Source organism: Penicillium psychrofluorescens (assembly GCF_964197705.1).
Source record: "Penicillium psychrofluorescens genome assembly, chromosome: 1".
In the NCBI taxonomy this organism is placed as follows: Eukaryota; Fungi; Ascomycota; class Eurotiomycetes; order Eurotiales; family Aspergillaceae; genus Penicillium; species Penicillium psychrofluorescens.
This window is the reverse complement of record NC_133439.1, coordinates 1,276,378-1,290,594: the sequence shown is the minus strand read 5'-3', so window position 1 is coordinate 1,290,594 and position 14,217 is coordinate 1,276,378. Positions and strand designations below refer to the sequence as shown.

The following is a 14,217-nucleotide window of genomic DNA, read 5'->3' as shown; positions in this document are numbered from 1 at the left end:
ACTTTCCAATGCCTCTCTACGACGTTGAACATGTCTGTCCCCTGACCTTTGCACAGCAAGAGCAACTAGCAAATGCTCTGACAAGCCTACATGTGACACGCTTCAGTACACCACGCTTCTTTATCAATGTCCGGTTCACGGATGTCAGCAGTCAGATTGTTTTCCGGGGCGGCGTGTTGCGGAAGTATAATAGAATCATTATTCGGACACGGGCTAGTGAAGGTCGGAGCAATGAATCGTACATCGAGCACTGTAGGAACATCGTGTCGGAGTGGGAGAAGATTGTGGGCAAAGAAGGAGAGAACAATCTTCGCACAGTGTGGGTGATGGGAGCGTTAACCACTGCGTTTGAAGCTGGTATTGCACGGCCTAAAGTAGGCACCCTCTCCTGACTTTCAGCTGTGCTGCTTTGTCGGCTCCGAGACCTGGTCCTAACAAAATCTTTCGACTTTAGGTTGGAGAGGAACAAGAGTGGTTGAAGATAAATAGATCAACTTTCAAGACACTGGCTGAACAAGGGGACGAGGATTTTATTGAGTTACTTCAGGAACTCGACTCTAACTAAGTGTTTACTGAAAAGCTGGGATGCTCAAAAGGCTTGGTTGCAAACGTTTCATCGATACAATTGTAAAGTCTCATTATAAAATCACACCAATATCGGTTGAAGAAATCGTTCAAAAGTCTAGTAGCATATAAAAACATTGATTGACCTGCATTCGAGCTCAATTTTCATAATCGAGCGGTCGCTGGAAAGGTGAAGATGGTCGACTCTGCGAAACAGTCGACGCCGCGGAAGTTCAAAGCACTCCTCAAGGGAGTATATGTGTCTCACCGCCGGATGCAGCAGCTTGGTGGTCCCAAACCGGAGCGGCGCTGGAGGATGGCGAGACAGCCAAACTTGTCGATGCCGGCTTGTCTTCAGCAGCGCCATGACGGCCGCCGCCAGAGCCACTACCGTGACCATCGACGGAGCCACCATAACCTTCACCATGACCATCACCAGAATGAGGCACAGAACCAGTGCCGGTGGGAATAACAGAAGGCCGAATGGCGGAAGGTCCAGTAGTCGGAGTAGCGGTTGAATGTGCAGGATTATGCCCTTCTTCAGCACCATTGCCGCTCTTGTGGTCTCCGAACTTTTCCCCTCCGTTGGCGGTATTTTGCCGTCCGGCCTCTTCCACACCGTTGGCGCTCTTTTGCTGCCCGGACTCTTTCACAGCGTCGCCGCTCTTTTGCTGCCCGGACTCCTTCACACTGTTGCCGCTCTTGTGCTGTCCGGATTCTTCCACATCGTTGCCGCTCTTGTGTTCAGCTTTTTCAACTGATGGGGAGTTATTATCTCGGTACTTTTGAGTAGAAGTTTCGAGAGGCAAGGGGGACGTACCTTGTTTATCAACACGCGCTAAGTCTTTCTCTATCTCAGTAAGCTCACTCAACGGTACTTTGACCATCTTAGACTGAGAAGATGGAGTTGTCAAAGCAATAGGAGTTGTCAGGATAGTAGGTGTCTTAGTATGATCTGGGTCTTTCTGCTCCTCGTCTCCTGATGAATTAGATCCGTGATGTTGCTCTGCAGCATCGTCCACATTCTCTCCATTCGCACCAACTGAGCTTTTATCATCTCGGCGGGAAATGTTCTCATCTGCCGCAAGTGGTCCAACACTACCGGCAGAAGACTCGGTTTTCTCAATTATTCCGATCTTGGGCGGAACACCCCCTTGTAGAACTGGAGGAATAGCATGGCCACTCTCCTGGGGCGTACCTATGACGATCGGTTCAACTCCCGCAACTGCCGCGATTCCCTCAGCTGCAGCCATAACAGAAGAGGCCAGCGCCGGGGGCAATTGTCCAATCCTGGATCGCGAGGGCGTAGGTGTAACGGTAGCCACAACAGAAGTCGATGAAGAAGGTGGAGTTGTCGTAGTCTGGACTGGGTCTTGCCATTCAGATAGAGATACTGACTGAATCCCGACTGGTCCGCCGGGCCCGGGCCCATGGTGTCCTCCTGGAGCATCGCCCACATTCTCTCCATTCTCTCCGATAGAGCTGTTATCGTCTCGTTCCTCAATATAGTGGCCTTGCACGTAGTTAGTTATAGCCTCTCATGGGAGGAATACGGAACATTGCTCTTACCGGGTCCGGATCTGCGCCTATTCTTGTACCTCCTGCTTCCGAAGCGTGCCACCGGGCTCGCGGAGGGCCAGCTGGTGTAAGCCGAGGTGGAGAAGTGGCCGCCAGAGCCCCATCGCGCGGGCACACTGGTGGAACCAGGGGTCTTGTCGTACATGACGCCGGAATTTATGGACGCGTCGTCCTCTTCCAACTCCTGACTGTGCAGGTTCCTGTTTTTGCAGACCTTGACAGGTGTTGAGGTGTCATCGTTATCATAGTTGTCACTGTTGTCACTGTTGTCATCGTTGTCATCGTTGTCATCGTTGTCATCGTTGTCATCGTTGTCGCCGCTGTCTGTGGTGTCGACTGGAATAGCAGAAGCACTGGGAGTAGAGACAACAACACTTGGAGTAGAGACAACTTCACTGGGAGTAGAGGCAGCTTCACTGGGAGTAGAGGCAGCTTCACTGGGAGTAGAGGCAGCTTCGCTGGGAGTAGAGGGAGCTTCGCTGGGAGCACTACTGGCAGCATCACCCCCACTCGAGCTGCTACTACCGTCACTCGAACTGCTATCACCACTCATAGCATCCAAGCCACCAGTGATAGCACCAGAGATAGCACCACCAATACCCCCACCGTTATCGAAAGAATTGGAAGCACCGGTAAGAGCACCCCCAATGTCACCAATCAAACCGCGACGAGCAATGTCCTGTTGGGCGGGCAGTGCCATTGCAGAGCCCAAAAGGCCGATGGCAACGATGCCAGTGTACCTCATTGTGAGAGAAATAAGGGAGAAAGAATAATAAAAATAGAGGCTTTTCTTCAAAAATCAAGTGACAAAAGTCTTCCGTGGTGTAGGTACTGTGTTGCTGTGTTCAAGCCTACCAGAGGAAATTGAACACGACCACACAAGAAGAAAGTAGATTATTGCTAGAGGACACTCGGTACAAGCCGTACCGGCGGGCGGATTTGCATTTATAGACATGGCTGCGAGAATTTCTCTACCCCGTCCAACTGTAAAGGATTTCTGATAGTAGAGGTTATGATATCGAAAGACGCGGCCCCAGATGCGCGGGAATCGGCGCCACGGGGCCAGCGCTAGACCTGAATAGTGTAAACAGTTCCTGAATGTGGATCAGTGGATTGGCACATTCCTTCAAGAGAAATCCTCTCAGGGCAATCTCAGGGGACCACAATAGGCATGTTATAGGGGGCAAGACCAAGATAGAAAAGCGGACACAATAATGGTACACGATATTAATATCGCGAAAGGTAGATGCTATGCTCTGAGGTGATCGGAAACTGGCCTGGGTGGGGGGTGTCCTATTTTGCCATCGGCTCAGGAGAGACAGGGGATGTTCGTCAATGTTGTTTAAGCTTGATTATCGCTCACAAAAAAATATATGCAGGGCATGCTCCTATTTGCAGCAGGAAGGGGCTGAAACTTCTGGCCCCTTGGCCCTTGTTATCGGTGCCTTATGGAGATTATCGGGGGCTCGTAGTCTGAGCTAAGGGCACAACAACACGCCAAGACCCACTATAAGATATTGAGGGCCAACAGGGCAAACAAGGAGCCCAAGTTCCATCAACCTATTTGTGACTTCCCAGTGGTGACTTTCGTGGCCCAGATAAGTTTCCTCGTGGATTCTTCTAGCTCCCCAAGGATCTGGGGGATCTCACCTCATTGATCAGTGGTGCTAGTTTACACACAACTCGAGTTAGCGTCAGGATGGCCCTACTAGAAGTAGATTAAAATAGAAATGGAGGTTCTTTGGTGGAATTAATTCTTCGAGAACAGTATTAGCTCTGGACCCCAGTGCCAGATTCTAGGATTAGGGCCTGACTCTAGCTTCGACCTCTTGCGCCCGGAAGTAGTAATCTTCCCTGATATCTCTATGTCTGTTCTCTATTGCAGAATAGGGGGGCTGCCAAGAGCAATGTGATCATTCTCCTCTAAAGCTTTGCAGTGGTGTGGGAATTCTGACTTGGGGTTCTAGAAAATTCCGTTCTACACCAACATGGGTCCGATTGAAGTTTGCATCACCCCCAAAGAAAGACGTAGAAGGTGGAGGAGAGGAAAAGACTAATGGGGCAATCAACCTACCAAGAAGCATTTAGTTACGCTAATCTAAACAAACGTTTACCGTATTTTAGCAGGCCATCCGTACATCCTTCTCGAAAGGATGCAGGATTGGTGTCCCAAACACGCCGGTGGGGCACTAACATTGTTTCGAGGGTGCTAATTCAACCTTCTATTTAGATATTCAATTATAGAAGGCAGCGCCCAACTAATCCCGCGCCTAATCGGCGCAAACTCCTAATATTGCAGAGCAATGTGGCAGCAGCTGGGATGGATGAAGTGGCGTTGCCTTTAATCAGGAGGCGGAAACTAAGAAAAGGGACTTTAGATGGGGACAATGAGAGGCCGTAAAAGTAGAAAGTCTATAAATAGACGAAAGTTCTTACCGAATACTCTGCAAATTGTACGAGCAAGTTAGGTGGCTTACAGTCAGTAGGAACAGAGGTAGGGGAGCAGATAGTATACGACGGGCCGGGCGCGCCTTGGGCCAGGGAATAGATAATATGCATCGGCAGCGCGCGCCGTAGTTAGTCCGGTAAGTCATCTGTATGTCGACTAACTAGCGAGGCAACGGATCAATAGGAAGCCGTAAAGGTCTATACGTAGATACCACTATAGATACTCCGTAATGTTTGTGCGAACACGTCAGTATAATCATTATTATGTGTAATCCGTTACTAGAACTTTAAGCCAATATATGCCCTCTATATATATATACATGTAGCCTGCAACCAAGATGGTAATCTACGACTATTTTCAAATACCCCGAATCACAAACGCAAACACAAATCAAAGCTCCTTCTTCAGGAAGTGCTCGGGCTTGTGGGTAGTCTCATAGTCAACGTGCACATAGGCACGCTCAACATCTGGCAGAGACTCAAGCTTTATTTGCAGTTCCTCCGCGACGTCGTGGGTGGCACGCAGGGATTCCGAGTCCTCCATAACGATGTCGACCTCCACCAGCAGACGGGGGCCAGAAGTGTAAGCGCGGACCGTGTCGATGGCGGTGATAAGGGGAGAGTGAGTCATAGCTACAGATGTAATTAGCGCTGTAGCTCAGATAATCAATAGTAAAGTGGAAAAAAAAAAAAAAAACTCACAGATATAGGTAATAAGCTGCTGCATCTTAGTGTCTGCAGTGACACCAATCAGTAGTTGAAATTCGCCATAAGCGGAGTGCAGCCACAGTCCACTAATCAGAACAGAGAGTAGGATAGCGCCCATAGGGTCAATCCACCAGCGAACTTTGCTACCTAGGATAGATGTCGCTATACCAATGCCGTTGATAAGGCAGTCGTTGCGGTGGTCCTCCCACAGAATCCGAATTTGGGAGACCTCGCGCAAAGCAAAGCAGTAGGTGAAAAGAGAAAGCTTGGTGACAAAGGCCACCGCGACGGCGATAATCGAAGGTAGGTGGAAAGTCGAGGTAAGGGTATCAGAGCCCTGAACGACCTCACGGATAGAGAATGCGATGATGATAAATGACACGGCGGTCATAAGAAAACAGAAGCATATATTGCCAGCCGTCTCAATGCGCGCCTTGCCAGCAGGGAACTTGGCCGGGTTGACGTGGTTCACGGCTTTATTGCATAGTAGGAGGGTCAGGTTGGACATTGGGTCGAAAATCGCATCCGCCATGGTGGTAAAGAGCGAAAGGGAGCCGGATGAGGCGGCACCATACACCTGGATGGCACACAGGATGATATTCGCGGCGAAACTGCCGTACACAGCGATCTTGTACTTGAGACTGTTCTCATTGTTCAACTCGCGAGCCGCGCGCACATGTTCCTCGACGGGTTTCAGCATCCGCTGGATGTTCTCGTTCTGGTTCTCGTAGAACCCCTGCAGCTTGCGATTCGTAAGCGCCTGTTTCCCGCGATCTATCATTTTCGAGCCCTGGTTAGCCAACCCATCGCGCTTGCGCGAAGTATTGGCTTTGATCTGGCGGATTTCCTCCTCGGTCTTGAGCTTAGAAGCTAGGCGGAATGGGTCGCTGTCGGAAGAATATCGAGGGTATTCATGACCTTCTTCATCAGTGCCGTGGCGATGCTGTCGAGCTACGGCTGACTCGGTCTCCAGGGCCGAAGTGGTGGCCTCGGCGCGCGGCGACATCCTGTCGGAACGGTGAGGCGAGCTGGGCGGGTTGCTGTGAAAGTGCTGGAAGGCATGTGGGTGGTTGGAGATACTCTGACGCAGGTGTTCCTCCATGGTGGCGGTAGTTATTCTTGATTCAAGAATAGTCAACGAACCGAGTGAGAAAAGGGAGCAACTAGGCTACAAAAGGCAAAAGGCTTGGAGTTGGCAGTGCTTATCTTATCCGCGGTGGACAGGGGTTCTGCACCTGGCCAATCACATCCTCGGCTTGGGTTGATGGAAGATAATTTTTCAGAACAAAAAAGTCGGCATTGAACCAACTCCGGGGTATTTGGGCCGAATTGAGAGTGTGGCGCGTGCGTCTCGCTCAGATATTCTCGGTCGCATTGTCGGTTAGATCTATTACCATTGATCGGTATGTCCTACTATGTATTGGCCGAGCTTTGCGCAAAAGAAGGCCCGATGGCGTGACAGGTGTGAACTAACTTCACCCTATCCTAGGCCACGAAATAGTGTTAACGAGAGCTCGGCCGAGAAAGGCTACGACTGTCTGAAGACATTATTAAAAAGGGTCTGAGGGGCAAATTGCAACCTCAAAAGCGTCCCAGTTGGCGTCTACATCGCAAAAAGCTGCAATGCCTGGCGCCAAGAGCATCGCCATCATCGGCGCGGGCCCCGCGGGGGCAATTGCTGTGGATGCGTTCATGCAAGAGAAAGCATTTGATGTCATCCGCGTTTTTGACAGGCAGGAGAGAGCCGGGGGTTGCTGGTACGTCGCATGGAGATCAATACACTTGTCATATGCTAACCTTCAAACAGGGTGTCGAGAGATGATGAGCCCCCTCAACAATTCGACTTGGACAAGCTTTCGGAGCGTACGGCCGACACACCACCAGAGATTCCAGCAAATCTTCCATGTCGGATCCCCGCTACCAAACAGGACCGCTTTACTGATTCCCCAGTCTATCCCACGCTAGAGACCAATGTGGATGCGGCTGCAATGTCTTTCTCGCAAGAGCCTATTCCAACAGTTAGGTCGCAATGGTCCATTGAACGGCACGGACAGGACACTCCTTTCCGGCACCACTCTGTCATTAGGCAGTACATTGAGGACCTGTTCACCCGCAAGCAATACCAGGATCTGATTCAGTACAATACCACCGTCGAACGTGCCATTAAGGATACCAATAGCCAAAAATGGGTTCTGACCCTACGGCGCCCGGACGAGAACGGAGCCCAATCAGACTACTGGTGGAACGAGGAATTCGATGCGGTCGTGGTGGCTACGGGCCATTATGCGGTGCCATTTATTCCGGCCATTCCTGGCCTGAAGGAGTTCGCCGCCAGAAACCCTGGCAGCATTGAACATACAAAACACTATCGCAGCCCGGAGAAGTACCGAGGAAAAGTAAGTGTCGATCCCAGTAGCCGTTTTGGGGGTTGCTCTGGCCACTAACTACGAGAAGAAAGTCATCACGGTCGGTGCCTCGGTCTCTGCGGCCGACACGGCAGTTAGTCTCATAGGCAGTGCACAGTCGCCAATCCATGCTGTCGTCCGTGGTCGGTATAATATATACTTCGGCGATGAGGCGTTCAAGCACCCCGAGATCCTACGACGGGCCCCAATTACGCACATCACGAGCAACCACAGCGGGGACCGCACGGTGCATTTCGAGGACGGCACCTGCGAAAAGGACGTGGATCACATCATTTTCGGCACCGGTTTTACATGGAGCCTGCCTTTTTTGCCTCAGGTATTAACGCGAAACAATCGTGTTCCTGATCTGTATCAACATGTCTTTTACCGACATGACCCTACACTGATTTTCGTAGGCGCTGTACGTTACCTCTACTTTTTTCTGCGCAGAGAGTGAAGCATCTAACCAAATCTATTAGGTCGGTGCTGGTTTGACTTTTAAAGTATTTGAATGGCAAGCCGTCGCCGCTGCGCGTGTCCTGGCCGGCCGGGCAGCACTGCCCTCTGTTGCAGAGCAAAAGAAATGGGAGGATGACCGCATTTCGCACAAGGGAGATGGTCCGGCATTCACCATGCTCAACCCCGAATTCAAAGCATACTTTGAGGGCATGCGTTCCCTTGCTGGGGAGCCACGCGATGGGACGCCTGGGCGACGATTGCCACCGTTTGATCAGAAGTGGGTAGATGTCTTTAACGCGGGCCACGAGCGGCGGATTAAGATGTGGAAGCGGGCCAATATGGCTGCGAAGATATAGGGGAAGGTCACAAGGAGGTTATTGTGATAAATACCCTTTTTTTTTTGCTTGTTCTATTGTTCTGATTATGAAATTGCCAATCGATAGAAAGTCATTTCGCTAATTGAGCACGTTAACTCTCATGCTTTTAGCGAGATCGCATGCAACCATGATTGGGCCTTGCAAATCCCGCAACGCAACACTCACACAAGCATATCACCAGACATTCCATTCTATGTATGAGGGAAATTTTAGGAATCAATCCAGGCGTTGGGCATTTAAGACAGAATCATTGCTCATATTGATTCCTTCTTCGCCCCTTGTCAGCTGTCTTGAACCGCCTGCGATGTGGCAGCCCTCTTTGAATTTTCTCGCTTTACATTGTCAGCGCAACCAATTAGCTCACATATCTTATCTCTGGCTAAATTTGAATCAGATGCTTGGATCATTGCTCTCAGTCTTTCGAGTTTGCTTATCCTCTATCCCAATGGCAACATACGGGCCATTGATGCCTATTTCTTCGGTGCCAGCGCTGCTACGGAGTCAGGAATGAATACGTTAGTTCCACAAGCTGTTGCATCCGGTAGAGCTTCCCACTGGCTAATAATACTTCCTTGAGTAGCATCGATCTCAAGGCTCTGAAGACATACCAACAGGTTTATCTTTATGTCATCCCTACACTGGGCAATTTGATGTTCATTAATATTGCGGTTGTTGTTGTGCGATTATGGTGGTTTGAGAAACATCTGGAAGAAATTGGTATGATACAGCATACTGTTCCTTTTTCTTCCTGTCCGTACTTATTTTATCCGATTGCACAGCACCGAGTCTTCTGAGAAGGGATCACTCCAAAGATCAAAGTGCAGCAAGCAATGTGGAGGCAGATATCGAACAGTCAGGGGGCAAGAATGCGATAAATTCCGTTCTCATTAACGGTCGCGTTTGCGAGAATACTGGCGAAGGTGGTTCTTCCAGAACTAGGGACTATGGCACAACCAGCCAGGCGGGGTATGCATATCGATGATGACAGAAGAATCAAACAGAGTTGCTGACAGTTCTAGAAACAGCGCCAGTGAGAACCGGTCGTACGCCAACGATGTAGGAGCAGGACAGGGGTTTAACTCGAACACTGGTGCAAGCATTCAGTTCGCAGACGACCCACGTCCACGAGAGCATAGTGACCAAGCCAAGGCTCTATACATACCTCCCCCTTGGAAACGTGACAGAGGTCAGTCTGTCAAGTCCGGTGAATCTAATCTTGTTGTCTCATTTCCTTGAATAGGAAGCCCTCTCCTGGAAGTTGATGATCATAGCGATGAAGGTAAATTGCCATCACCGTGTCTATGTGGGCAAAGCCGACAAAATCAGAATCTCTTAGGTCTCATCATCCAGCTACGTGGTCAGTCACGTTTCCATGGTCTGACCGGCTGATTTCGACAACCTTATCACTGGAACGAGCCGCATCTATGATGTTCGTACTAGGTATAACTCGCACTCGCAGCCAAATCTCCCGACCTCGATCTTCACACGGAATATCACGATCCCAGACAAACTATCTGTCAATGCTCTCTGCTCATGCTACTCTAGATCGAAATTCACAGTTTTATAAATTGACTGATGAGGACCGAGAGAAGCTTGGTGGGATTGAATATCGCAGCTTGAAGTTGTTGCTTAAAATCGTTATTGGTATCTCCAGTCTCAATGATGAACGCACCATCAGTTAAGTAACAAATAGACAGGTTACTTCATTGGCCTTCACGTTTTTGGTGCAATTTGTCTCGTTTCTTGGATGCAGCATGCTAGTCCAAATTACCATGAATATCTTGCAGAATGTGGCCAGGGGAAAGTCTGGTGGTGAGTTCTTTCCCGATTCTAAGCAATCAGCGCTAAGGTAAAGGGATTATACAGGGGAATTTACTCGGCCCAAACAATGGTTAACAATCTTGGGTTTACCCTGACCCCAGACTCGATGATCCATTTCCAAGATGCCACCTACCCTCTCCTTCTCATGAGCTTTCTGGCCTATGCAGGGAACACTTGTTACCCATGCCTACTCCGACTGGTCATCTGGATCATGTTCAAACTATGCCCGGAGTACTCATCTCGCAAAGAATCCCTCGGCTTTTTACTATCTCATCCCCGACGTTGCTACACACTATTATTCCCGAGCCAACCCACATGGCTTCTGTTTGGCACACTGGTCACCATGAACCTCATTGATGTTGTCCTTATCCTCGTACTAGACTTGCGTAATTCAGCAGTCAACCATCTTCCTCTCGGTCAACGCATCATTGCCGCAATCTTCCAGGCTGCTTCTTCCCGACATACCGGAACCTCGATCTTCAACTTGGCAGATGTGAATCCGGCAGTGCAGTTCAGTTTGGTGGTGATGATGTATATTTCTATATTCCCCATTGCACTCAGTGTCCGAGCCTCAAACGTCTTTGAAGAAAAGGCGCTCGGGATCTATTCGCTCGCGAGCGAGATCGATGAGAGCGACAGTCGATCCTATCTTCTAGACCACCTCCGCAATCAGCTCACCTTTGACCTGTGGTATATCTTCCTTGGCATATTCTGCATCTGCGTCGCCGAGGCCGAGAGAATCATGGATAATTCAGATCCGGTTAGCTCCAGTATAAACTCTAATCTGGGCATTGCAGCTAATGTTGACAGGCGTTTTCTGTCTTTTCGGTGTTCTTTGAGGTGGTCTCCGCATAGTACGTATCTCTTGATGTGATACAAAAGGTATTAAAGATCAACATCTTACTCACTTTCATCTAGTGGCAATGTCGGGCTCAGTCTGGGTTATCCGACCGTCAGCACGTCTCTCAGTGGGCAGTTTACCACATTCAGTAAACTTGTTGTATGTGCGATGATGGTCCGAGGCCGCCACCGCGGACTGCCATATAAGCTAGATCGGGCTATCGTCTTGCCGACCGAGCATCTTGCGCGAAACGAAACAAAAGGCGATTCAGGTTGGGGAGGGGAACAAGCCCACCAACTGGCAGGAATCCGACGAATCCACACAAGCTAATATGTAAGGCTGCGGGGAAAGCTGTCAAACCTTGATGGACGCCTAAACCGCCTAAACGCGACAACAGCAGCCGACGGCCATTTTGCAGGTGATTATTCCGACTTATACGGTAAAATAGGAGGACTCAATTGTAGTCAAACAGTCTCAATACTGTCCTTTTGATCGCGTACACTCAAGGCCATTCGCTAGTAGGTGCCTGCCAGACTTCCCCACTTCGGCTAAATCCTTTGGCGTTTGCCGTGACGTAGTTTTTGCTCGATGGAAACCCAATTTCTAGCAACATAGACAACAAATAAACAAGAACGTGGGAAACTCCACTAGTGCTCACAACATGAGTTATGCCTGGAGGATAATCTGAGAATACAGGCCACATTCTCTGGGAAGACAGCGGGGCCGATGGATCAGCGAAATCCCCGATCTGTGCCTTAGCGAGCTCGTTCTCGGGTTCGTTCTCGGATTGATCACATGTTGATCTATGGCTCTGTCTGCATTCTTATGCCTGAGCTTCCCCTCGAGGAATACATCATCATTTTTGTGGCCGTGGCCAACAATACCCTCGATCAAAAATGGAGCTGACCATTAGATACGTCGCAACCCTTCTGGCTCTGATATGGGCTCTGTATACCTTGGTTACCTTCCTGAGACTCTACATCATTGGCCGTCGCAGCGGGTTCCCAGTCTACATTGTCCCTATCCAGACCAGGACCGTGCCGTGGTTGATTCTGAATCCTATCCTGCGACCGTACTTCGAGAAATGTCTGCCAAAATGGATTTACGATCGGATAGACATTGTGTCGGTCGGTTGGGAGTTTCGCAGGAAAGCGGAGATGCATCAGCGACTGGGACCAGCGTTTGTCCTAGTCACACTGAACCACTGTGCCTTGTGGTATGCCCCCATAGCAGGAAGATATTGTGTGTTTGGTCCTAATACAGGGGCAGGGTTGGCGATCCTGCACTCGGCAGTATCGTGCTGCAGCGAAGGAAGGACTTTGTACAGGCGCCGATTATAAAGCGCGTCATGGGGTTTTTAGGATCTAATGTGCTCCAGGTAAGTTGCTTTTTCTTGTCACAGGAATTCATTTATTGACGATGTCAGGCAAATGGCGACGACTGGTACGTGATTTTCGCTTTGGTTCAAGGTGTACTCTTATGCTCATGTGGGATGACAGGCAACGACAACGGCGCATCGTGGCACCCAACCTGAATGAGAGGATCAGCGAGGCAGTGTGGAATGAAAGTTGTGAGCAAGCACAGGAGATGCTCGACTATCTGTCTCAACGGCCTGGTTCTCAAACATTGAGCGGTCTGCGCTGCCTTGCTATCAATGTACTCGGCCAAGCAGGATATGGCCAAGCTCAGCCCTGGCTCCCCGAGCTTCCAATTCACTCCAAGAAAGAATTGAATGGACGAGCAGGGTATTTCAGTGCAATGGCCCTGATTACGGATATGCTTCCGGACGCCGCTTTCTTGCCGCACAAGTTCCTGCAGATGTCATTCATGCCGCTGGCTCGTCAAGCTTTGGGTCACCATTTGGAGAGAATCGGCCAATACACCAAAGACATGTTGAATGACGAACGAAAAGCCGCCGAGCACGAATCCGGCCCTCGAAATAATTTCCTCAGCTCCCTGGTGCAGTTTTCAGATCAAGGCACCGATGCCAAACCGGCCCTGACTCTGAGTGAAGACGAGATCAGTGGCAACCTCTTTGTGTTCAGTGTCGCCGGGTTCGACACCACGGCTAATACTATGGGCTACGCGGTGTGTCTTTTGGCGACATATCCGGAATGGCAGGACTGGGTGCGTGAGGAACTTGCCGCGCTCCCGGATATCTCACAATGGAAGTACGAGGAAACATTTCCCAAGTGCCAGCGCACCCTTGCTATCATGGTATGTTTTCATCGTTTCCAATTTGATTGAATGCAATGCTTAGCGACCCCTACAGTTCGAAACACTACGCCACTTCACGCCCGTGCTGCACTCAACCCGGTCAATCAGCGAAACACAGACACTAGTTGATTCAGACGGCACACAGCACGTCCTCACGCCCCCGATGGATGTTTTCGTCTCACAGCAAAGTATTCACTCTAACCCCAACATCTGGGGCGCAGATGCGCAAGATTTCAAGCCAACCCGGTGGCTTGACAACTCTGGGAATATCATCACACCTCCGAAAGGTACATTCATACCATGGTCTGGCGGACCGCGAGTTTGCCCTGGCATGAAGATGTCTCAGGTGGAGTTTGTGGCGGCCATGGCGGTGCTCTTCCGATCGGGTCGTTGCGAGCCTGTCACGGAAGGTGGTATGAGTCTGGAACAGTCTCGCAAAGCACTACATGGAGTCTTGTATCATGAATCAATTTCCAAGGTGACGATGCAAGTGAAGAATCCAACGAAGGTGAACTTGGCTTGGTACCGGGAGATTTAAAGGTTACTCGGGCTGGAATGGATCAATGCTTCTGTTCATGTAAATTTGCCAAACTAGTATTCTGATGGGAAGGTGATGAAATCCTTCGACTAGCCAGCTATTGAATGTTCTCTGTTTCTTCAACTGCTATTTAGCCGATTTTCCCGCTGCTTGAACCCTTAATGTCCGGCTCCACCACGAAGCGCCACCGATGGGAAGCACCCCCGCGGGATGATGAACATCCCACGTTCAAATAAACCAGAGACTTCTTCCTCTCTTCCA

The 14,217-nt window shown here is 49.9% G+C and overlaps 4 protein-coding genes across 4 annotated transcripts; 2 read left to right on the top strand and 2 right to left on the bottom strand.

The window, feature by feature from the left end:
* Nucleotides 1–809: 809 nt before the first annotated feature.
* On the bottom strand, nucleotides 810–2,887 carry PFLUO_LOCUS472 (uncharacterized protein; the record flags this gene model as incomplete). The annotated part of the gene is made up of 3 exons (XM_073782122.1): nucleotides 810–1,321; nucleotides 1,385–2,077; nucleotides 2,134–2,887. 3 exons carry the CDS (start codon nucleotides 2,885–2,887, stop codon nucleotides 810–812), a joined length of 1,959 nt encoding a protein of 652 aa, XP_073634570.1.
* Nucleotides 2,888–4,981: 2,094 nt separating this feature from the next.
* On the bottom strand, nucleotides 4,982–6,400 carry PFLUO_LOCUS471 (uncharacterized protein; the record flags this gene model as incomplete). The annotated part of the gene is made up of 2 exons (XM_073782111.1): nucleotides 4,982–5,223; nucleotides 5,293–6,400. 2 exons carry the CDS (start codon nucleotides 6,398–6,400, stop codon nucleotides 4,982–4,984), a joined length of 1,350 nt encoding a protein of 449 aa, XP_073634569.1.
* A 521-nt stretch (nucleotides 6,401–6,921) lies between these two features.
* Nucleotides 6,922–8,518, top strand: PFLUO_LOCUS470 (uncharacterized protein; the record flags this gene model as incomplete). Its single annotated transcript, XM_073782099.1, has 4 exons — nucleotides 6,922–7,055; nucleotides 7,106–7,694; nucleotides 7,753–8,124; nucleotides 8,183–8,518. The coding sequence occupies 4 exons, from the start codon at nucleotides 6,922–6,924 to the stop codon at nucleotides 8,516–8,518; spliced, it is 1,431 nt and encodes a 476-aa protein (XP_073634568.1).
* Nucleotides 8,519–12,097: 3,579 nt separating this feature from the next.
* Nucleotides 12,098–13,956, top strand: PFLUO_LOCUS469 (uncharacterized protein; the record flags this gene model as incomplete). The annotated part of the gene is made up of 5 exons (XM_073782088.1): nucleotides 12,098–12,417; nucleotides 12,471–12,579; nucleotides 12,628–12,644; nucleotides 12,701–13,418; nucleotides 13,474–13,956. 5 exons carry the CDS (start codon nucleotides 12,098–12,100, stop codon nucleotides 13,954–13,956), a joined length of 1,647 nt encoding a protein of 548 aa, XP_073634567.1.
* Nucleotides 13,957–14,217: the final 261 nt, after the last annotated feature.